The sequence below is a fragment of the Cannabis sativa genome, chromosome 2, assembly GCF_029168945.1.
Source record: "Cannabis sativa cultivar Pink pepper isolate KNU-18-1 chromosome 2, ASM2916894v1, whole genome shotgun sequence".
Lineage (NCBI taxonomy): Eukaryota > Viridiplantae > Streptophyta > Magnoliopsida > Rosales > Cannabaceae > Cannabis > Cannabis sativa.
The window spans coordinates 79,341,894-79,365,085 of record NC_083602.1 but is presented as its reverse complement, the minus strand read 5'-3'; the positions used below and the strand labels follow the sequence as shown (position 1 = coordinate 79,365,085).

Genomic DNA, 23,192 nt, shown 5'->3' with positions numbered 1-23,192 from the left:
GCAATACTGCTCCCTGCTTAATGTGGTACTCTGACCATGCCATCCAGTTGAGGGCCAACTGATGCGCTTGTTGGTCCCTCGATGGCTGCTCACACTAGACATCTCCTATCAGTGCACTCTCCCTGATCCTGTCAAGTGTCTTAGTGCTGATAATGGATGGAGGAGAGATCCATCGGTCAAGAACCTAAGGCTCGGTAGCCTTTCCTAGAACATGGTCCACTCCAACCACTGAAGGATGACCAAGCCTATTCAAGGGCTGCCCAGCCTCATTGTACGAGCCCAAAAGAGCTGTTGAGGAAAATAGAACATGTCTTGTACTGTCTCCTCCTGACAGTACAACCTCCTCAACTATTGGAAATTATTTTACCAGGATCTTAGATCTACTCACAAGTATGTTGTTTAACACCCTAAATATGAACTTTCTAAAACGATAAAATAAACACATATAAAGTTGAGAAAACCTTACATTGATGCAGCGGAATTAATGTCTCCTTCCACTCAGATCTCTAACCCTTGTATCCTTTCTGTCGCAGAGTATTATCAAGATCTAAGCGCGAATGTCCTTCTTCTTTGTTTGTGATCCTTCACAGTCTTCCAATCTATGATTGAGTTACCACTTGCTGTGTGTGGGCACTTACTCTTTCACTTAGGTTCGAAATTTAGGAAGAGAAAAGAGAGAGAGGTTCGGCCAAGGTTTAGAAAAGGGAAGGCTCAGTTTTTCTGAAGAGAAAATTTTCTGACAAAAGAATAATGAAAAGTCTTATTTTGACTGAGCAATCACTTTCTATTTATAGGCAACTACTAGGTGTAGGTTAAGAATTATTTGGCATTAAAATAATGAAAATATCAATTTGAAAAACTTAAATAAGTGGCCGGCCAAGGTGTAGATAATGGGCCCCACTTGATTTTGCAGTTTTAACAAATTTTATTTCTATTTTCTCAAAATGCCAACTTTCCAATTCTAACCTTTTAAATGCCAAAACTAATTATTTAATAACTAAAATAGATTATTAAATAATATGGTCATTTAATTTAATTATTAACTAGACATATAAAGTCCATTAATAAATAAATAAACCTAGAATCTCTTTTCTTTACAATTTCGCCCTCTGCTTAGTGAAAATTCATAAATTAGACATAGTCTAACTTCTTATGTGATTTTATTAAATTAATTGTAAATTTGAATAAAATTTCGCTATGAAAATGATAAATTTATTCGATTTATGATTGTCTTAACAACGGATTATTTCTTTAATAAAAAAATAACAGAAGATTATTAATTATTGAAAGATATTTAGTATTTTAATATTATAAAAAAGAAGAAAGTAAAGTGTACAATATAAAACTTTTTCTTTTTATTAGGTTTCTTTCAGTTGAGGACTTGAATGAATGAATAATTTACTGTTTACAATTTTACTGCTGACTTTCGACATTATTTAATCTTGCCCCCTAAAATAACTTGTTAAAAATTTTCCATAAACTTTTGTATTTACAAAACTTCAGTTTTGATGTTAGATCTCATCCCATTATTATGTTTAAATGCTGATGTATATTTGTAAATTATTAAATTTATTGCTTAAACTTTAACAACTATCAAATCGTACCACTCCAAATAAAAATAACAAAGATTCGATATTTAATTTCCAGTAAATCTTAAAAAAAATAATTTAGATCTTAAAAAAATCATTTTTAATGATTAAGAATAAAAATAGAAATCAAAATTTAAAACTAATTAAGTGATTTAAAAAATAAATGAAAAATAACTCATTTATATATCAAATAGTATATTAAAACCTCAATTTTTTTTTTTTAAAAAAAAAATTATAGGAATAAGTTTGAGTGTATTTTTCTCTAAAAATCTAAATTTGATTAAGTAAATATCAATATTTTTTAGTTTAATTTCCAATTTCTTTTCAAATAATTATATATTTTTATTGAATTTTAATTTTAATTTTTCTATTTTTTAAGATGCGAGTTTGTATTATAAATAAGCCTTATTTTCTCAAAAAAGAAAAAAAATATTTTGTTAAATTATTTATTGGATTTTTTTAATAATTTTGATATGTGTTTTTAAGATATATGTTTATTAATAAAATAAAATTTGAAATTATATTTTAAGAATAATTTAGATTTTTTTTTTAAAAAAAAAAACTAAATATTTTTTTTATTTATTTAATACTTTCATAAGATTTTTTAATAATTTTCTTTTAATTTGTCATAATTAATAGAAAATTATAATTTTTAAATTAATTTTTAATGGAAAAGAGCAAAATTTAGTGTTGGTGAAAATTTATAAGGTAAAAATGTTAATTTTAAATGGTAAAAAAAGAAGATTGCATATTTTAGGGTAAGATTAGGTAATGTGAAAGGATGAGAAGACAAAAATAGTAATTATTCTAAGGGTTATTTGGTACTTTGTGTTTTATGTAAATACAAGTTAGATCTTGTGTTTTTAATAATGCTTATTTCGTACTTCATATTTTAAAATTATACATATTTGATACCCTAAATTTAAATTTTCTTGATAAAATTTTATCAATTCAATTAAACTGTCTAAAATTTTATGAATTTTAAATTTAAATTTAATTATTTGATTACATATAACTTATGTCTATTTAGTTAAATTGATAAAATTATATAAATTAAATTTTATTTTAGAGTAACAATTTGAAAATATAATACTGATTAAGTATAATTAAAAATACAAAATATCAAATACATTTTTCATAAAAATACAAGGTGCATATATTAAAAAAAAAATTCCTTGATATAATAATAATTTTACTGAGCTATACCTATACTGATGTGGAGGTCATCAAATTTTGTAGAATCCTTTGTGCCTTAAGATGAGATGAGTCATGCGAATGCGAGTGGCAAAAACTTAAAAAGAAAAAGAAGAGTCGTCTTGCTTTTAGTTTGGTCACTCACGTCTTCATATTTGTATAAATATTATACAAAAATAGTTTGTGGTATCAAAATTCAATGCAATCTAATAATCTATATCTCACAATGTCAAACTCAAGAGAAAAAGCATTGTATCCGTGATATGATCACCTGTCTCTTTTTTGTTTTTTCTCTCTAATTCCCTCAGTGGCCCTGGAATGTTGAGTAGTTGCAAAGTAAAATATCTTAATTAGCAGTTAATTATAAATGGATTGATGTTTGTGGGTATTTTACTTTACTCAATGCCTATTCTTAGCTTTCACGAGATGGTCTTGGATAGAGCTGTATACAGAACCATTCACATGTTGTTATACTTTTAAATTTAAAAACCTGTTCTTGGCATTTTCCCCATTTGCTTCTTTTAAAGCACAATTCAGTTTCTTTTTCTCTTCTTCCTCTCCACAGCTCCAGTCATGTTCATTGGACTAGGAGTTTTTGTTTTCTGTATTTGATATCGGTTCTCATTGAGTTTTCCTGCCAGTACTGGGTCTTTATGGCTTCCTGGGCATTTGTTAAATGAGACATCTATTGATTTTAGACCTCAGTTTATTTGGTTTTTGGTTAAGTTTAGGTAGTTTCCAATCTGGGTTTTTGGTGAGAATGAAAATTTTTGCATCTTTCGAGCTTTTTGTTTTGTTTATACTTACTGTGTTATCTGGATTTGGTTACTGTAAAGAGTGTACGAATATTCCTACTGAACTCTCATCACACAGTCTTCGATACGAGCTTTTAATATCCAAGAATGAGAGTTGGAGACAAGAGATGTTCTCACACTATCATTTGACACCAACAGATGATTCAGCCTGGTCAAAGTTGCTTCCAAGAAAGATTTTGAAGGAAGAAGATGAACTTGAATGGACAATGATGTACAGGAAACTGAAAAATTCAGGTGTTCATGATGGTTCAGGGAATTTTCTCAAGGAAATATCTTTGCATGATGTGAGACTGAATCCTGTTTCGACACATGGAATGGCACAGCAAACAAATTTGGAGTATTTATTGATATTAGATGTGGATAGCTTAGTATGGAGCTTCAGAAAGACAGCAGGTTTGGCAACTCCTGGAAATCCATACTCTGGTTGGGAGGGGCCAGACAAAGAGCTCCGGGGTCATTTTGTAGGTTGGTCTTATTTTAATTTCCCTTGTTAAAAAATAGAAAATAAAAAATTTCTATATATTTATGATTATGTCTTATGATACAGTAGTCAATATTTCTTCACTATATTGTTCTGTTCACTTGTACATTTTATAACAGAGAGCTTGATTTTGTGATGTTGAAGGGCATTACTTGAGTGCAACAGCACAAATGTGGGCAAGCACACATAACGATACTCTCAAACAAAAAATGTCTGCTGTAGTGTCTCATCTATCTGAATGTCAAGTAAAATTGGGCACTGGGTATCTTTCTGCTTTTCCATCTGAGCTATTTGATCGTTTTGAGGCCATAAAACCGGTCTGGGCTCCATATTACACTATTCACAAGGTTGAGTTTTACTTGATTTGTTAAACTGGATGTAAGAGGCCTAAACAAATTTTATAGAATATAATTTTTTTTGACTTGTTTACTTTGACAGATTCTAGCAGGTCTACTGGATCAATATACATTAGCTGGTAATGATCAAGCTTTCAAAATGATGACTTGGATGGTTGACTACTTTTACAAGCGTGTTCAAAATGTGGTCTCCAAATACACAGTTGAAAGACACTACCGGACACTCAATGAAGAAACTGGTGGCATGAACGATGTGCTGTATAGACTATACAGCATAACGGTAGGTAATTCTGTGGTTGGAATTTACTTGTATTATTGTGATAAGACAATGGAAAAACTTGACAAGGAAATTTCATGTTAATATGATCAGGCAAATCCAAAGCATTTACTGTTGGCTCACCTATTTGATAAACCATGCTTCCTAGGCTTGCTCGCAGTTCAGGTATGCAATATGTTTATGTATATATATCTGTTACTACTTAAGGATATAGAACTTCATATTTTTAATGAATTGCCTATTCCATGTCACCAATTTTTGTCTTTTGATTGTAGGCGGATGATATATCTGGTTTTCATGCTAATTCACATATCCCAATTGTAGTTGGTTCGCAATTGCGATACGAAATCACTGGTGATCCACTTTATAAGGTAATTCCTTTTTATTCATTTTACAACATATGTCAGCAGTTTTCAATGGAGCTAATGACATCATTTCTATAGCTCCATTTGGTAGTTAATTTCTCCACTAATTATTTTTTATTTTATTTTAAATGGATTTCTCCTCTAATTTGGAGAGAAATTACTAATTTATTTTTGTCATAAACTAATAATTTGAGGGTAATATAGGAATTTTCATAACAATTTACTTTTCTTTCCTTTCTAGTTTCTACCCCATCAAACAATTTTCATCCCTCAAAAGAAAAAGACTAATTATTTTCTTTTAATTTTCTCTCTTCTATATTTTCGTTCATTCATAACAAAAAGTGTTAAGATAATAAAGTGTGTTAAGATAATAGGAACATATTCTTTTATCGATTCCTAGGACATAGGAACATTCTTCATGGAGGTTGTGAACTCGTCTCACAGCTATGCAACTGGAGGAACATCAGTCAACGAGTTCTGGTATTATTATTAACCCCTTTTAAGTTTCAAATTAAATTCGTTCACAATAACTTTTCTTTTTTTAAAATCTTTCATTTTTAGCTAAGAAGTTTTTATTATTTTATTTTTCATTTTTCTTTTTCGATGGATGTACTTTTAATCTGTTGTGACCAGGTCTGACCCTAAGAGATTGGCAAACACTCTACAAACTGAGAATGAAGAGTCATGCACAACTTACAACATGCTAAAGGTATCTCATTTTCGTTTGAATTTTATAACTTGCCATAGTACTTACATATAACAACAAATTATGGTGAAAATATGCTTGCTAATTTAAGTGTTGTACATTATGTTTACAATGTTCAGGTCTCTCGCCATCTGTTTAGGTGGACTAAAGAAATGGCATATGCAGACTACTATGAGAGGGCTCTTACAAATGGTGTGCTAGGAATCCAAAGAGGAACAGAACCAGGAGTTATGATTTACATGCTTCCACTAGGTTACGGAGTTTCCAAGAGCAAAAGCTACCACGGATGGGGAAAGCCATTCGAGTCTTTCTGGTGCTGCTATGGAACAGGTAAGGCATTGTGCTTAGTACTTAATTTCTTTAATTAAAAGGTTGAGCTGAAAGTGTTGATCTTGAACATATTTCAGGAATTGAATCATTTTCAAAGCTAGGAGATTCAATATATTTTGAAGAAAATGGAGAAGTTCCTAGTCTTTATGTCATCCAATACATACCAAGTTCCCTTGACTGGAAACTTGGAAAAGTTGTGGTTAACCAGAAAGTTGATCAAGTTAACTCATGGGATCCTTACCTTCGAGTGACTTTCACAATTACACCTGGGCAGTCACGAAAGTCATCGACATTAAAGCTGCGAGTGCCAAGTTGGACACACACAAGTGGCGCAAAGGCAACCTTAAATGCCAAAGAAATTTCTCCACCAGCTCCAGGTTCAGTGGATTACAATCTCAAATAAATTTCTAGTGTTTGCGTTGGTTGTGAGCTTCTAAAATTTAACTTTTTGTCATTTTATAATAATGTAGGTAATTTTCTTTCAATTACTAATAACTGGAGCCCTGGTGACGTAGTAACACTTCAGCTACCAATTACTCTAAGAATAGACCCCATTAAAGGTAGATTCACTGGGTATCCACCTTTATAAACTCGCATGTTTACCAAGTTTTTCAACAGAACTTTATAGATATATGCTGACTATTTTGTCTTGGAAATGATCCAGATGACCGACCTGAGTATGCTACAATACAGGCCATTCTTTACGGCCCTTATCTACTTGTTGGTCATAGCAGTGGTGATTGGAACCTAAAAACTGGATCAATTAGCTCTCCTTCAAATTGGATTACTCCAATCCCTTCCTCTTACAATGATTATTTGGTGTCGTTCACCCAAGACCATGAAGACTCAACACTCGTCTTAACAAACTCAAACAATTTTATCACTATGGAGAAACTTCCTGAATCTGGGACAGACTCTTCTCTTCATGCCACTTTCAGACTCATCATAACGGACTCGCCTTCTTCAGACTTATCCCCAACCAAGGACATCTTTGGAAAATCAGTAATGTTGGAGCCATTTGATTTTCCTGGAATGATTGTAATGGAGCAAGGAGAAGACAATGACCTCACAGTGACAGATCCCTCAAATGACAAAACTTCTACATCACTTTTCCGGGTTGTTTCTGGATTAGACGGAAGAAATGAGTCAGTATCATTAGAGTTGCAAAGTAAGAAAGGTTGCTTTGTGTATAGTGTGAGCAATGAGGCAGGTGGCAGATTGAAGCTGGGCTGTAACTTGAAAATATCATCAAGTGTGGGAGCCAGCTTTGCAATGAATAAAGGACTCACCAAGTACCATCCTATTAGCTTTGTTGCTAAAGGAGCATCAAGAAATTTCCTTTTGTCTCCATTGTTTAGCTTTAGAGATGAATCTTACACAGTTTATTTCAACATTGCAACTTAAATTAGATCATAACATGAAGATGACTAGCCACCTTCAATGGGAGTATAAATTTTCATGTAGGCGATTATTTTATTGAAAGTACTGAAATAAAATTCTTTTTTTTTCTAACTCAGGAAGATCGTATTACTTCATAAACCTATTAACAACTCCATCTGTCTACCTCAGATTCCCTTTTACAATGATAATAGCAACCCCATTTACAAATCCCCAAACCAATCTCTATCTCCTATCCCTTCTTAAGCCATATTTCTTAAGATATTAAAAGAGAATCTTGAAGCCAAAATTAAAACAAATCTTGTTCTCTCTAACTCTTCTCTGCTAGGGTTTAGCCATGACGGGGAGACCAAGATTGCGAAGAGATGCTGCTAAGATTCAGGCGACTAAGAGGGAACCAAGAGGAAAGGGCCAAGCTTTACTGATACGGTAAAGAAAACAAAGAAGATTGATGATATAATCGGGAATGAAGAACTTCACGTTTCAGATTCCGAACAAGAATCACAAGAACATTTGATTTTGGGTGAAGAGCCATTACCAACGATTGTTACGAAATCTATGATTGGAGATGATGGTGTCGATGTAGAGCTTCCGCCAAGATCATCCGACAAGGAAATCTTCCACACATCTGAGGTTAAGGCTTTCTTTGTAGAGGTAATGGGAGTAATGGCGAGTGCCAAAAATATAGTAGGTAATCCTAAAACTCTACTTCTATTTTTTAATTTTGAGCTATAGGAGATATTGGAGGATGTGCTAAGATCCTAAAAGAAAACATAATAGATGAAATTCACGACTGGAAATCTACCCTTGTTTGTTATATGTTGGGGGCGAACCGTCCAATTCATGTCATGGTAGGTTACTCACGCATGGTGTGTTTACTCACGCATGCGTGAGTAACATTGATTGAATTAGTTTACTCACGCATGGTGTGTTTCTGGTGAGATTTCATACAATTGAAGATAGAGATAGTTTGTTAAAGGGTGTATACCAGTTCTTTGATAGGAAGCCTTTGATAATGACGGCTTGGGATCTAGATGTATCAAGATTGGTTATGAAAATTGTTAGTTGGTTAGAGTGTCGGTTAGGATGCTAGTTAGTTAGTTGGTTGGTTGCTTAACTGTCATTTTGAATTCGCTTAGCTGTATTGTTTCAAAGCTACATGTATAAGTAGCTTCCATTGGTGTTTGTATCAGATGAGATCATTCATTCAATAAAGATCTGGTTTTACATTTTTTCTGTCTTTTCATTCTTCATGTTCTTGCTCTTTCGAGCTGTTATGGTATCAGAGCCAACTTCGTGAGCTCTTCTTCTTCTTCTTCTTCTTATTCTTCTACTTTCTCTTTGATTTGGTTTTTGCTTTGTGTTAATGGGTCGAGGCAGTAGAGCTCAAGTTCGAGGTGGAGGAGTACACACTCGAGCAAATCGTGAAGCAGAGAACACATTGATTCGAATATGTTCTCTGTCCTTGGAGAAAATTCGAGATCGACAACTGCAAACGATCTTTCGAATCCTTATTTTCTTTTGAATGGTGATAATCCTGTGCTATTCTTGTTCCTAAGATTCTCAAAGGCAGTGAGAATTACAGCACATGGAGAAGATCGATGCTGATTGCTTTGGTTGCTAGAAACAAAGTTAAATTCGTTAATGGAAAGCTGCCACAACCTGATGAAGATCACGATGATTATGACAGTTGGTGTAGATGCAACAACACTGTCATCTCTTGGATCTTGCACGCAATTTCTGATGAGATTGCAGACAATATCATGTATCATGATAATGCTGCAGAAATTTGGGCAGAGTTACATGAACGCTTCACTGAGAAGAATGCACCTCGTATCTTTGAAGCAAAGAAGATGATGGAAATCCTCACTCAAGAATCCAACACTGTTACTACATACTATACTCAATTGAAAGCATTATGGGATCAAATAAGGGAGTATAGACCACAACCTGTTTGTTCTTGTAATGCAATGAAGGTGATCCAAGAGTATCAAGAAGAGGATCGATTACTCGAAGTTTTGGTTGGATTAAATGATTTCTACAGCTTGGTTAGGTTTAGATTTTGATGCGTGATCCCCTTCCAAGTGTGAATAAAGCTTACGCTGTTGTGGTTCAGGAAGAAAGGCAAAGGAGTTTAACTAATGGAGGTAATACTTCTACTGAGACTGAAAGGCACATCAGGAAATAATGGACAGTTTGTTGGAGTTGTTCAACCTTTTAGATCTAATTACAATTGTACTCATTGTGGAATGAATGATCATTCGATTGAGAGATGTTACAAGTTAAAAGGATATCCTCTTGGACATAAATACCATGGCAAGTTTCCCAATCGTGATGCTAAAGAAAATACAGGGAAGCCAACAGGTGTAAATTTTTCAGGAGCTGATGAAGGAAAACCAGAGGAGTCCTTAATGGAGAGAGACCTCATCTCTAGCTTGTCAAGTTTTCAATGTCAGAAGCTTATGGCCATTCTTGCTAAGAAAACAACTGAATGTTTCTGAAGATCAACCTGTAGTCTCTCACTTCTCTGGTAAGAAATTTTTTGTTCATAATTCTCAATGGATAATTGACACAAGAGCAACACATCATGCGTGTCATGATTTCCTTTTATTCAAAAATATTTATGTCAATTACAATTTAAAAACTGTTCTTTTGCCTAATGGTTTACATGCAGAAGTTTCCTGCATAGGAACAGTCATTTTAAAGCCTGAACTTACTCTTGAGAATGTCTTATATGTGCCTACTTTTAAGTGTAATCTGTTGTCTGTCAACTCTTTAACAGCCACAACTAATTGCACCTTCTTATTTTCTGATGAAAGTTTTGTCATCCAGGACACTTCCAAGACCAAGGTGATTGGGATGGGTAGAAAGTTTGACAACTTGTACTACCTGGGTTGTGATCAAAGTTGTAATTAAAAATTTGCTTCTACTTCTCCATCTATTTCAGACTCAAAGATTTCTAATGAAACAGTTTGGCACTATAGAATGGGCCATCCACCTTGTGTAAAAATTCACCCTTTGAATAAAGCTTTGAAATTTCATGTTGATTCTAATTCCCTATTTTGTTGTTCCATTTTGTTATTATGCAAAACAAAGAAAACTTCCTTTCATTTCAAATCATAACATTGCTGAAAAATATTTTATCTCATTCATGTTGACATTTGGGGTCCTTATAACACTTGCACAATTGAAGGGTATAGATATTTCATCACTATTGTTGATGACTGTTCCAGATACACATGGATCAAACTCATCAAACAAAAGTTTGATGCTCAATATGCTATATGTAACGCCCTGTCCAACAGGGACGCCACGTGTGTGCAATTTATTTAAAATACCAATAATTATATAAGATGTAATTATACTAAAAGTGTGGGTAATTAAATTTTGATAGTTAAAACTCAACTTTTAAACTGTTTAACAAAAGATAAGTAACATGGATTACGGGGTTCCCCTGTTTTCAAAATATTTACAAACTGATTTCAAAGTGTTTTACAACATAAGCTTTATATTTTCCAAAATACAATCAAAATAGAGCATCCTGTAAACTGGGCTGCCTACGGCTGGTATGTACATTGCTGCTGCGACCATAAACTCATGGTTGCTCGACTTTGGCCTTCCCTTTACCTCCACTTAGCTAGCTTCTAGGGTTAAGATTAGCTCAAGAAATTGAAGAAAAGAAATGAGTTTTCCTTGGTTCCCAGCTGCTTCAAGGGTCGGCAAGAGAGGAAGAAGAAAATGCTTGAAGTTATGTAATTTTGTTTTTGTTTTCTTGCCTTGGAAGCAACTTAAATAAGGTTGCCTTTCTTTTTTTTTTTTTTTTTTTTAAACTAACAATCAGCCCAGCAAAAAGTCAAAGGTCAAGAAGTCAAAACATAAAAAATGACTAATTTACCCTTCAAAGAAACTTAAACTAAAATTATAACTTAGGGGCATTTATGGTAATTTTACTAATTCCCCAATCCGACATTCTAATAAAATTCTAACTTAATCCGGGATATTCTCAAAATAATTCTTCATTTAATGTCGTGACATTGCTAACCACATAGCTAAAATTCCACAATTGTCGGGCCCAAAAATAACGTATTTCATTAATTAATTTCTCAACAATTACCTAAGTAAGATCATAATCCTACTTCATTTCTCAAGAAATTACATATTTAATAAAATATGTCCATTTAAATATTATTTATTTTCGGGGATATTACACTGTACCCCAGTTCATCAAGCTTGTTCAAAATCAGTTTGGTAAGACCATTAACGGTATGAGGTCTGGTAATGCAAAAGAATTACAGTTCAAAGACTTGAATGAACATGGAATTATGCATTATCACTCATGTGTGCGAAGACCTCAACAAAACTTTGTTCTTGAGAGAAAGCACCAGCATTTTCTCAATGTTGCTAGGGCTTTACTTTTACAGTCTTACATACCTTTGGTGCATTGGGGAGATTGTGTTGCTACTGCAGCCTACTTAATTAATAGAACATCTATGTAACACCCTAACTAACATAGGCGTGTTAGCGTGATATTAAACGTAGTTTGCAGTGTTGGAAATTATTTTACCAGGATCTTAGATCTACTCACAAGTATGTTATTTAAACACCCTAAATATGAACTTTCTAAAACAATGAAATAAACACATGTAAAGTTTAAGAAACCTTACATTGGGTGCAGCGGAATAATATGACTCCTTCCGTTCAGATATCTAGCCCTTGATTCCTTTCTGTAGCAGAGCATTATCAATATCTGAACCTGGATCTCTTTCTCTGAATCTTTGATGCTGAAACCTCCTTCTTCCTGAAAGTCTTTCTTCACGATCTTCCTCACTATGATTGAGGTATCACTTGCTGTGTGTGGGCACTACTCTCACACTAAGATTTTTGAATTGAAGAGGGAAGGAGAAAGAGAAGGGTCAGCCAAAGATAGGGAGAGAGAAGACTCAGTTTTTTCTGAATCAAAAGTGTCAGAAGAAAAGTGTAATTTTCCTGAAGCCTTCACTATCTATTTATAGCATTCCACTAGGGTTAGGTTTGAATTATTTGGCATTAAAATAATGAAAATATCAGTTTAAATTTCCTACAAAAGTGGCTGGCCCTATACAAGTGGATTTGGGCCTCACTTTTTGCAATTTTGCAGTTTTATCTTTTCTGCATCTGATTTTCTCAAAAACGCCAATTTTCTAATTCAACCATTTAAATTCCAATTCTAACTATTTAATAACTGTTGACCAAGATTTTCGGCAACTACTAAAATATGATTATAATATTGAGCTGTAAGAAAGCGAGAGAAGGATTTTTACGTGGTTGGGGCGATAATGAGCCTTAGTCCACGAGTCTTTGTTATTGATGGATGTATTTAATACAGATTCCACACTTGGGGAATGTTACCCTTATAAATACAGAGAATGTTCTTGGTGAGTATTTACTCTTCTTGCTCATATGCAGCCCAAGATTCTCGATCCCATTTAATGAGCTTTGAGGGGGTATTTATAGTGTTTTGGTGGGGTAATCCCTAGAATTGTTCTTACAAACGCATCTGTAAGTATCCATAAAGTTGGGTATTCCCAATGAATATACCATGAGTAATGCATGGTCAAATCCCTAGGTGTTGTAGGGTTTTTATGAGGAATGTCCTTTTTGCCTTGCGATTGATGTGACTCTTCGCAGAGTAGCCGTCGCTAGACTTAAATGATCATTACTGTGGCGCTGCTGTTTGGAGATTGTGCCGTCAGACTTTTTGTGTTGCAGTCCCAACACGCTTCCTCCCATGCAGCATGAAATGCGACTTGATTGCTCAGGAGAAGCCTGACACCTCACGGAGAGGCTTTATGCTATGCGAGCTTCCGGGAGCACCTTTCACTTCGGGTGCCTCCTCCGGGACCTATGCCCAGGGTGCTTCCTTGTGGCATACAAAGACTTAGCAAATATTTACAAGTTATCTGATCCACGTGTCCCTGTTCGATCGGTCCACGTATATTGGGTGAAATCAGGGGCAGCATTAAAGGCTTGCTTAGGTGCCTCCGGTTGACTCCTCGGTTCCCTGGCTCAAGCTCAGAGCGCGTGGGGGCGTATTTAATGATAACATTTAATGCAGCGATTCGCTTTTTGCAGAGGTGTCTCCGGCCGACTCCTCGGTTTCCCGACACGAGCTTGGGGCGCGTGAGGGTGCATCTAATGATGGCATTAAATGCAGCGATTCGCTTTTTGCAGAGGTGTCTCCGGCCGACTCCTCGATTTCCCGGCACGAGCTTGGGGCGCGTGAGGGTGCATCTAATGATGGCATTAAATGCAGCGATTCGCTTTTTGCAGAGGTCGATTCGTTTCATGCCCATTGATTGATGCGGCGCATTAATGGTGTCAGACGGATACTCAAACGTTTCCACCGCCTTTATTGCAACTCAATCTGACCCGTTGATCTTTGGGTATTTGAATCGTGCGTTTCCCCCACCGTTCGATTGGTAGGTGGTGACGCCTGCTCCTCATGCATTTTTGCCTATAAAAGCCACCATCTTTCCTTCATTTCGGTTACTTTCCATTCCTTGCCATTTTTGCTCGAATTTCCCAGAGAGAAAATTCTTCAAAAACAGCACGAACCTTCTGAACACTTTGCCATTTTTTCCCAGTTTTTCCTTGCTTGCTGTTATCAGTCCTTCTCGTCTTTACTCGACTAAAGTCAGGACCCCCGGTTCAACACTTCACTGTAAGTTTCTTGCATCCTTTGGTAATGACATGCTTTTACTTGCTTTGTTTGTTTTTTCTGGGTTTGCATTTTGAGATTCCTGGGCATGCAAGTGTTTAGGTTCTTCGTGTGTTATGTTTTGTGTTTACTGTTTTAGTTGTAGGATCGCCATTATTATGCCTCTGTTATTATCGTGCATTTTCATTGAAGAAAACCATATGTTCTTCGTTCAACGGTTGCTTAGGGCATAGAATGGGGTCTTTTTCTTTCTGTTCCCCTTACTGTGTAAAACCACCTTCTGCGATTTTACTGCACCCGACACTTGTTCAGGGAATCTTTCTTGGGTTTCCTATGTGACACGTGTCCGGAGGGGGCCTCTTTCCAGCGGTTAGGGGACCCCCATTCCCTTTTTCTTGACTTAGGGTTTGGTATGGGACCTAACTGCTGGAATTTTCTCTTTCTTTTTTGTTTTTCACAGAATAGAAAATGTCTGCCTCTGGCTCGAAGTCCTCGAAGAAGAGCGGGAAACGCATGGCCACTTTGGAGGAGGTTTCCCTGGGACCCGTTGCCCAGGAAGGGTATAAGTTTCGAGCAACCGGGTGGGAAGCGGCTGAGCTTCATTCCACCCTAACCTGTCCCCATCTATTGGAGAATATTGTGGATGTTGCTGGGATCAAACCTTCCACTTCGGGGACCTATCACCGGCCACCTCGCGACTCGGAGACGCCTAACCATAATTACGGCGGCTTCGGAGCCTGGAGCCAGACGCACCTGATGGCCGGTGCCATGCTCCCGCTTCAGGACTATTTTGTTAATTTTCTTGTTTTTGTCGGCCTTGCGCCATACCAACTCATTCCTCAAGCTTATCGCCTGCTTTCAGGCTTATTTATTTTTTATGCCGCTCGCGGATGGGGATCTCCCCGCCCGGCGGAAATTTTGTATTTTTATGAACTTGTACCCGTCCCCAAGAAAGGGGACAAACTTAAGGACGGTTTCTATGGGTTCCGGATTCACCCCGCTAACGAAGGGGTGGTCCCGTATAATAGGCAGACTCACATCAAGGAGTATCGCCATCGCTTTTTCTTTTCCTCCGGGTTCAGGGCAGTGGATCACCCGGAGCTCCTTACTGAGTGGGTGAGGATCCCACCCTATCAGCGGACGGCCCCTAAACAGACCTTCCTCCGGAGGGCCCAAGCCTTTGCCTCCTACGACCGCGCCGATCTCGATGTCGGGGGTTTGGTCACCACGGAAAACTGCAGGAAGGCCAAACTTATCCTTTCGCATCAATCCGTGGAGGACTCTATCCTCTCACGGGTCATCTGTCCCAATGTAAGGGCGCCGGTCGCGGAGAGACCTTCCGGGACGAGATTATCGCCACGGCAGAGAAAAAATACCAAGACTATCTCTACCGGAAGGCCCAGGAGAAGGCATACTCTCAGGCCCAGGCGACCTCTGGGAGGGGACTTCGCGTGGGGAGCCCGGTGGTGCGAAGGATCCAGGCGATTGCCGGGAAGTCCGAGGCTAAATTTTTTGACAAGATTCTTCAAGAAGAGATTGGGGATCGTCCTGCCGAGAGGCCCCTCCGCATTGAGGATTCTTCGGAGAGAAAAACCCCCAGGCCACAGCCTTCGGTCCCAGAGCCAAATTTGGGGGCTCCTGGTGCTAGCACCTCCGGTGCCAGCGGTAAGTCTCCTTTGATAATTCGTTATGTTCCTTCCGTAGGCGAATACGCCAGTCGTAGGCCTGTAGGGTTCGACGAGCGTCTTCATAGGTTTAGGATGCCATTGACCCGGTGGGGGGATCGTTTGAAGGAATTTTACTTTTCAAACTTAGGAGATTTTCTAGGTCGGTCCCGGATGGGCTCTGGCCCTCCGGAACCTATTCCCTTAGGTCCTTCAGCTTACATTACGTCCAGCTGGTTCCGGCCTTCGGACAGCTACCTCAGAGATGATGCTGCCAGCATTAAAGTTCTGGACTTTGCTAGGGCCGAATTAGGAAGTCCGGGTAGGAGTAGCTTATTTGCTGTATCTTGTGTAAGTGGTTTCCCACGGATATCTAACACTTGCTTATTTTTGTGAAACAGGTGTCTCCATGGATGCCATCTTGGAACAGCTTGCCGGAGTTCATACTCCCGTGGCTCCTCCGGCCTTTACCTCTTCCCCCATAGCCCCTTCCCTGAAGGTCTCTTCTAGCGCTCCCCCTGACACTATTGATTTAGTGGACGACGAGGAGGTGCTTCCGGGAGAAGGCCAAGGAAAGCAGTGGGGCTTCTCTGAGGAAGTCGCCGAGGGTGCGGGAGAGCTCCGAGCCCTTCCGGAGGAGGCTGAAGAAGGCGAAGAGGAGCCTGAGGTGGCTCTGATTCGTAAGCGCAAGGGCAAGATGATTGCCCAGGACGAGCCCAAGAAGCCTCGGAGAGCCGACACTCCCGCCCATGGTCTCGACGGCGGGGTTTCCCCCATGGAAGAAAATCCTGCTCCTCCCAACATCGTGCTAACTCCGGTCCCGGGGGATGAGGTGAGGCAAGAGCTTCGGATAGCCAAGCATAACTATGCCATGGACGAGTATTCCCGGGGGTATGCCGAGGTGGAAGCCCTTAGGAGGGTTTTTCGGGTTGAGGTAGAGGCGAGTATCAACAACCCGGAGTACCAGGATCCGTGGGACCTTAACTTGGACCCCTTATCGGACTGGTTCCGTCGCTTCCTTGGGCCCACCTTGGCTCCCTTTGCCGCGGAGATGACCGGCGAGTTCGCTTCTCAGCTTACTCGATGCGCGCCTAAGCGGTTCGCCACTTGTGCCTCCCTGAACTCCATCTTCCAGGTCCAGGACCTCAGCCATTCCCTAACCGTGGTAAGTACTTCGCAATTTTGCTTTTCCCTTTATTTTTCTTCTTGGGAATTTTTTTTCTTACACTTGTGTTATTGTTCAGCTTGCTGCTGAGGCTGGCCGCCTCTCCAAGAACATCATAAACCATGGCTTCGTTCTGTCTGACTTTGGGGACATGAACGACGTCAGGAAGGTTCTTCAGGACCTTACTGCGGAGAGGCAGATCTACCGAGAGGCTGCTGAGCGCCAGGAGGCGGCTGCCAAGGCCAAAGAGGAGGAGGCCAAACGGAGGGAGGCTCAGGCGGAAGCCATTATCCGGGACGAGGCCCAGCGGTAGGACAGGTTGGAGGCCCAACACCAGGAGGAGCTGAGGGCACAAAGCGAGGCTGCTGATAAGGCCAGGCGGGAACTCCGGGAGGCCAGGGAGGCTTTGGACAAGATGGTTGCCAAGGTGAGATCCTTAGAGGAAACTCACCAGGCGAACATAGAGTCCAAGGCCGCTCTAGCTGCGGAGCTGAAGGAGCTCAGGGACTTCAAGGAGCAATCTATCAAGAAGGCAAAAAGAGCCGAGCTCCTTTCTCCTGTTTCCTGCGCCCGGTGTCCGAAGCGCTTCGATGATGGGGTCTACATGGCTTGGTCCACCAACGACCAAAATATCAAGCTTACCTTGTATCCCAAACCTGAGGAAATGATTGCCCAATTCCGGGAAAAGAAGAAGAAGCTTGATTCCATGGTAGAGGCACGTATTGGACCTCGCCTTCCTCTGCGCATTGACTGAGCTGCTGTATGATTGGCCCAGTATAACCAAGATTCCACCCGCTTCTTTTATTATTCTCTTTTTTTTTTGTACATATTTGCTGCTGCCTTAGAACAATTTATATAGGTAGCAGTTTTTATTCGAAGGGGAGACAATATTTTTTAAGGCCTATCCCCGGGCCATTTATATGTATATGACCTGCCCTTTGGGTCAGGATATTTTATATGTGATCTTTTCTTTTGTCACATACTTATGCTTTTTAACCTGTCCTTTGGATCAGGGTTTTTATACTTATGCTTTTTCTTTTTGCGCATACTTTTTGACCTTTTTGACCTGCCCTTTGGGTCAGCATATTTTACTTAGTTTGTCTTTCTGTCTGTCCGTGCGGTATACCCTAGTACCCCCCTGAGTGGCGTAGAAACTTTGTTTTTAAGGCACTCAGTTTTATTTAACATGCAGAGGAGGTATACATTTGGACGGTACAAACCCTTTGAACAAAGTCTAAGTTTTATTTCGCTACTGGTAATATCTTCTGAGGTGATCGGCATTCCAGGCTCTTGGCACGGTGGTTCCGTCCATTCTTTTTAGTTTGTAAGTGCCGGAACCGATCTCGTCCTCGATCTCATATGGTCCTTCCCAATTTGGCCCAAGTACCCCCACTCCGGGTTCCTGGGTGGCTGGGAAAACCCTTCTTAGGACCATATCCCCAATAGCGAATTTTCTGTTTTTAACCTTAGAGTTAAAGTACTTGGTCACCTTCTTTTTATAAGCAGCCATCCGTATTTGAGACTTATCCCGGAGTTCTTCGACTTGATCCTAAGCTTCTTGAAGCAGTGCCCGATTCGTGGCAGGATCGTAAGTCGTCCTCCTGTGGGATGGGAATAATGTTTCTACCGGGACCATTGCTTCACAACCGTACGCCATTGAAAAAGGCGAGTGACCGGTCGTGGTTCTGGGGGTCGTCCGGTAGGCCCATAATACCCTTGGCAATTCTTCAGGCCAGTTGTTTTTGCAGGCCAGCAGCTTCTTCTTCAAGGTGACCTTTAGGATTTTATTGACTGCTTCCGCCTGGCCGTTTGTTTGAGGCCTGGCTACCGCGGAGAAGCTCTTCACTACTCCGTGTTGGTTGCAGAAGTCAGTAAATTCCTCGCAATCAAATTGCTTTCCGTTGTCGGAGACTATTTTGTGAGGCAAGCCGTATCGACACACTATGTTTTTGATAACAAAGTCCAATGCTTTCTTGGCAGTTATTGTCTTCATAGGCTCAGCCTCTGTCCATTTGGTGAAGTAGTCTACTGCTACTATTGCATACTTTACCCCTCCTTTTCCTGTTGGCAGAGACCCGATGAGATCTATTCCCCAGACCGCGAAGGGCCAGGGACTGGTCATCAGGGTGATCTCATTTGGAGGGGCTCTCGGTATGTTCGCGTACCTTTGGCACGAGTCACACTTTTGGACATAGTCTATACAATCTTTTTTCATTGTTGGCCAGAAGTACCCTTGCCTCAATATTTTCTTTGAGAGGCTGGGTCCTCCCGTATGATCTCCACAGAACCCTTCGTGGACCTCCAGCATGATTTGTCTAGCTTCAGGGTCCGATACACACCTTAAATAAGGCATGTTGAGTCCTCTCGGGTAGAGAATTTGGTCCATCATTACATAACGATGAGCCTGATACTGAATCTTTCGAGACAGTGCCCTCTCTTGGGGCAACTCACCTGTTGTTATGTATTTTATGATGGGGACCATCCAGCTGGGTTCTTGCCCAACCGTTAGTGTGGTCTCTTTTATTTTGATGCTTGGTTCTGCCAAGCGTTCCACTGGTACTACCCCCAGCTCTTCGATTTCGCTGTCCGAGGCTAACTTAGCCAGACAGTCCGCATGAGCGTTCTTTTCTCGGGGGATTCTTTCTATTTTGTAGTCCGCGAACTCGTGGAGCAGTTCTCGGACTATTGTTACGTATGCGGCCATCCGCTCGCCGCGGGTTTGGTATTCTCCGGATACCTGGTTTACGACCAGTTGGGAGTCACTGTAGACTTCCACTCTTTTGGCTCCTACAGCTCTTGCCAATTTCAGCCCTGCTATTAGGGCTTCATATTCGGCCTCATTGTTTGAAGCTGTGAAGTCAAATCGGAGGGCCGCCTGGAGTCGCAGTCCAGTTGGTGATATCATAGCCACTCCGGCTCCTGAACCGTTCTCATTAGAAGCTCCGTCTACAAATACCCTCCAGGTGGGGATTGGTGGTACCGGCGTATTTGCTGTTGCCTCGGCTTCGTTGCATTCAGTAATGAAGTCTGCCAAGGCTTGGCCTTTTATGGAAATCCGGGGGACGTAGTGCAAGTCGAATTGACTTAGCTCCATCACCCACTTGAGGAGTCTTCCGGACGCTTCAGGCTTTTGGAGAACTTGCCGGAGCGGATGGTTTGTCAGAATCTTGATCGGATGGGCCTGGAAGTATGGCCTTAACTTCCTTGACGCCATCAGGAGGCAAAATACTAGTTTTTCAATGACCGGGTACCTTGTCTCGGCTCCTATCATGCGCTTACTGACAGAGTACACGGGATGCTGAGTTTTCTCTTCTTCCCGGACCAGGGCTGCGCTGACCGCGTGCTCGGAGACGGCCAAGTAAAGAAACAAGTCTTCTCCAAGGACGGGTTTCGATATGATAGGAGGCTTGGCCATGTGATCTTTTAGCCTTTTGAATGCCTCCTCGCATTCGTCCGACCATTCGAACTTTTGGCATTTCTTTAGCACGTTGAAGAAGGGTATGCACTTGTCCGTGGATCGTGAGATAAAACGGCTTAATGCAGCTACCTTTCCGGGAGCCTTACTTTTCCCATTGGGATAAGCGTCGTCCCGTTAAACCCTGTGAGCTGGGACCCACTAGGCGAGAGGTCACGGTCGGTCAAGCCTATCGCGGTGAAGGCTTCTTTGAAGAGCAGGTTCACGGAACTCCCATTGTCAATTAAGACTCTGGCCACCACTTTATTCGCGATGGGGGTCTCTATGACCAACGGGTCGTGATGAGGGAAGCACACCGTCTTGGCTTCTTCTTCCGTGAACGTGATGGGTTGGTCCATCAGCCGAGGCCTTTGAGCTGGGAGTTGAGTAACTTCCCATATCTCATTGTGTTTCGCGGCCTTGGCGTATCGTTTTCGCTCCTTGCGAGTGTTCCCTCCGATATGGGGACCTCCGGAGATCATGGCTACCCGCCCGTTAGGCCGGGGCGACTGTCCGGGAATATGCTGGGCGTCACCTGCGAGAGCAGCTGGAGCCAATACTCCTGCCGTACCCCCTGGTGTTTTCGGAGGCATACCCCCAGCCACCTGACCCGGATTAAGGTGGGACAGCCTATTCTTGATCCACTCATAGAGGTGGCCCAATCGGATTAGATTTTCGATCTCGTCCTTGAGATTCTTACATTCATTGGTGCTATGACGAATGTCGTTGTGGTACTCGCATCTTTTGCTCGGATCTCTCCTGGAGCTGTCTTTGTACAACGGCTGTGGTCTCCGGTAGTGCGTATTTTGCCTAGTGGCGAAGTACACACGTTCCTGAGAGTCCGATAGCTCCGTGTATTGTGTATATTGGGGGGTGTACCCCTTTTTCTGGTGCTTCTCTCCCGTTCGAGTGCTGCCTTTGGAGGACCTTTTACTCCTCGACCCCTGAGAAGGGCCTGTTAAGCTAGCAGTCGGGGCAGCATGTGAAGGAGCTTGCCCATTCACCCTGGACGGGTTGCCAAAACGAGAAGATGCTGGCGCCAAAGCTTGGCCCTGGCTATACCCGGGGGTAGCAGAGAATTGTATGCCACTCACTTGGGGAGTAGCGGTCGGGGCAGTACCCGAGGGTGATACTCCGGACATGTACCCTGCTATCCCGGTGGGATAATAGCCTCCATAGGCCACGATTTGGGCTTCTTCGAGGTTGATATATTTTTGGACTCTTTTCTGGAAGTCCTGGAGGCTAGCAGCCCCTTCTTGTTGCAACTCATTCCAGAAGGGAGTCCCAGTACAGATTCCTGCTTGGAGAAGTGCAAGTTGTTGTCCGTCATCAACCTTCTTTGTCTTCGAGGCTTCCTCTCGGAACCTCTTGATGTAATTCTTCAAGGTCTCAGTGGGCAGTTGCTTGATATTAGTCAAGGCACTGACTTCCAAGTTGACCTTTCTTGCGGCGACAAACTGTCTCCGGAAGTTGGTCTGAAGCTTGTTCCAACAGCCCACCGATCCTGGTTCCAGCTTTTTGAACCATTCCTCCGCGGACCCACTCAGGTAAGTGGGAAGCACAGACATTTGGCGTCATTGCTGACCCTCATGACCGTCATGACACGGTTGAACCGTGACAGGTGGTTGCTGGGATCGGAGTTCCCGGTATATGCCGCCATTTCAGGCATCTTGAAGTTTTTAGGGAGCTCCGCCTCCAAGATGTGCTTTGCACATGGTTCCTGATCCTCGCTGTCTGAATCGGAGTCGTCTCCCTTCTGCCTCCGGGAGACTCGGGCAATGTCTTTTCAGAGTATGGCGAGTTCCGCCATAATTCCTTCATTTAACGTACCCGAGGAAACCACGGGTCCGTACCTTTTTTGGTCAAGGTGATCCCGGAGGTCACCTTGATTCCCATTGATTTGATTTCTCAGATCAATGGGAGGACATCTCTGTCCTCTTCTCCCTCTACCCCCTGGTTCCTGGTGCACAGAAACGCTTTTTCGGTCCCCTCGATCCTGAGGGCCAAGACTCCCTTTTTGGGGCTTGCCCCTCTGCGGACCTTTCCCTTTAGGGAAATCTGAGCGGACCTTTCGTGGATCCTGCACCTTTTTCTTTCGCCCAGGGGTAGAAGTAGGGTTTTTTGTCTGATTTCCCTCAGCAGGATATCTTATAGGGCTAGGTTCCCTAGATTTCTGCTGCTGGGAATTAGGCGAAGATGTCGCTGGCTCCCTGTTGAGTCCAGCGGTCATTGCCTTGGGGTGCACGTGAATGCCAGCTGCTTCCATGGCTTTCTGCATGGCTAGCATCACTTCCTGCATTTTCTGGTTTTGCGCTTTCTGAGCTTCGATCTCGGCTTCGTGATCGATAGCTTTTTGTCTGAGAAGCACCAGTTCTGAGTAACTTCCTTCGTCATAGGCGTACTCGTCGAGGTTTCCCTCGTAGTCCTCATCGGGGACTATTTCTTCTTCCTCAGACTCCTCTGCTGCTCTTGAGGCAACATCTTCCTTGTTTGGGTCTTGAGCATCTTCCAGAGGGCGAGGCTGACGTGTACTTCTTGTCTCCACCATATTTGTGAAGTCGAATGCTTGTTGTGTAGCAGCTTCCTTCAGCTCTCAATGAAAGCACCAAAATGTTGACCGAGATTTTCGGCAACTACTAAAATATGATTATAATATTGAGCTGTAAGAAAGCGAGAGAAGGATTTTTACGTGGTTGGGGCG

The 23,192-nt window shown here is 41.1% G+C and overlaps 2 protein-coding genes across 2 annotated transcripts; both read left to right on the top strand.

Moving 5' to 3' along the window:
* Positions 1–2,848: 2,848 nt before the first annotated feature.
* Positions 2,849–7,629, top strand: LOC115719476 (uncharacterized). Its single transcript, XM_030648538.2, has 11 exons — positions 2,849–4,063; positions 4,224–4,426; positions 4,518–4,715; positions 4,806–4,877; positions 4,988–5,083; positions 5,478–5,557; positions 5,711–5,786; positions 5,903–6,113; positions 6,191–6,490; positions 6,584–6,673; positions 6,778–7,629. Exons 1-11 carry the CDS (start codon positions 3,460–3,462, stop codon positions 7,515–7,517), a joined length of 2,670 nt encoding a protein of 889 aa, XP_030504398.2. The 5' UTR covers positions 2,849–3,459; the 3' UTR covers positions 7,518–7,629.
* A 440-nt stretch (positions 7,630–8,069) lies between these two features.
* LOC115720197 (uncharacterized) lies at positions 8,070–9,577 on the top strand. The gene is made up of 2 exons (XM_030649354.2): positions 8,070–8,165; positions 9,071–9,577. The coding sequence occupies exons 1-2, from the start codon at positions 8,070–8,072 to the stop codon at positions 9,575–9,577; spliced, it is 603 nt and encodes a 200-aa protein (XP_030505214.2).
* The last annotated feature ends 13,615 nt before the right edge of the window (positions 9,578–23,192 follow it).

What these genes read in the sequence shown, in the direction of transcription:
- LOC115719476 (XM_030648538.2), top strand. Translation starts at nt 3,460, where the DNA reads ATGAGACATCTATTGATTTTAGACCTCAGTTTATTTGGTTTTTGGTTA. An exon ending in CTGGTGCTGCTATGGAACAG is followed by an intron (nt 6,114 to 6,190) that starts GTAAGGCATTGT and finishes AACATATTTCAG; the next exon opens with GAATTGAATCATTTTCAAAG. An exon ending in AATTTCTCCACCAGCTCCAG is followed by an intron (nt 6,491 to 6,583) that starts GTTCAGTGGATT and finishes ATAATAATGTAG; the next exon opens with GTAATTTTCTTTCAATTACT.
- LOC115720197 (XM_030649354.2), top strand. Translation starts at nt 8,070, where the DNA reads ATGATTGGAGATGATGGTGTCGATGTAGAGCTTCCGCCAAGATCATCC. An exon ending in TTAAGGCTTTCTTTGTAGAG is followed by an intron (nt 8,166 to 9,070) that starts GTAATGGGAGTA and finishes CTTGTTCCTAAG; the next exon opens with ATTCTCAAAGGCAGTGAGAA.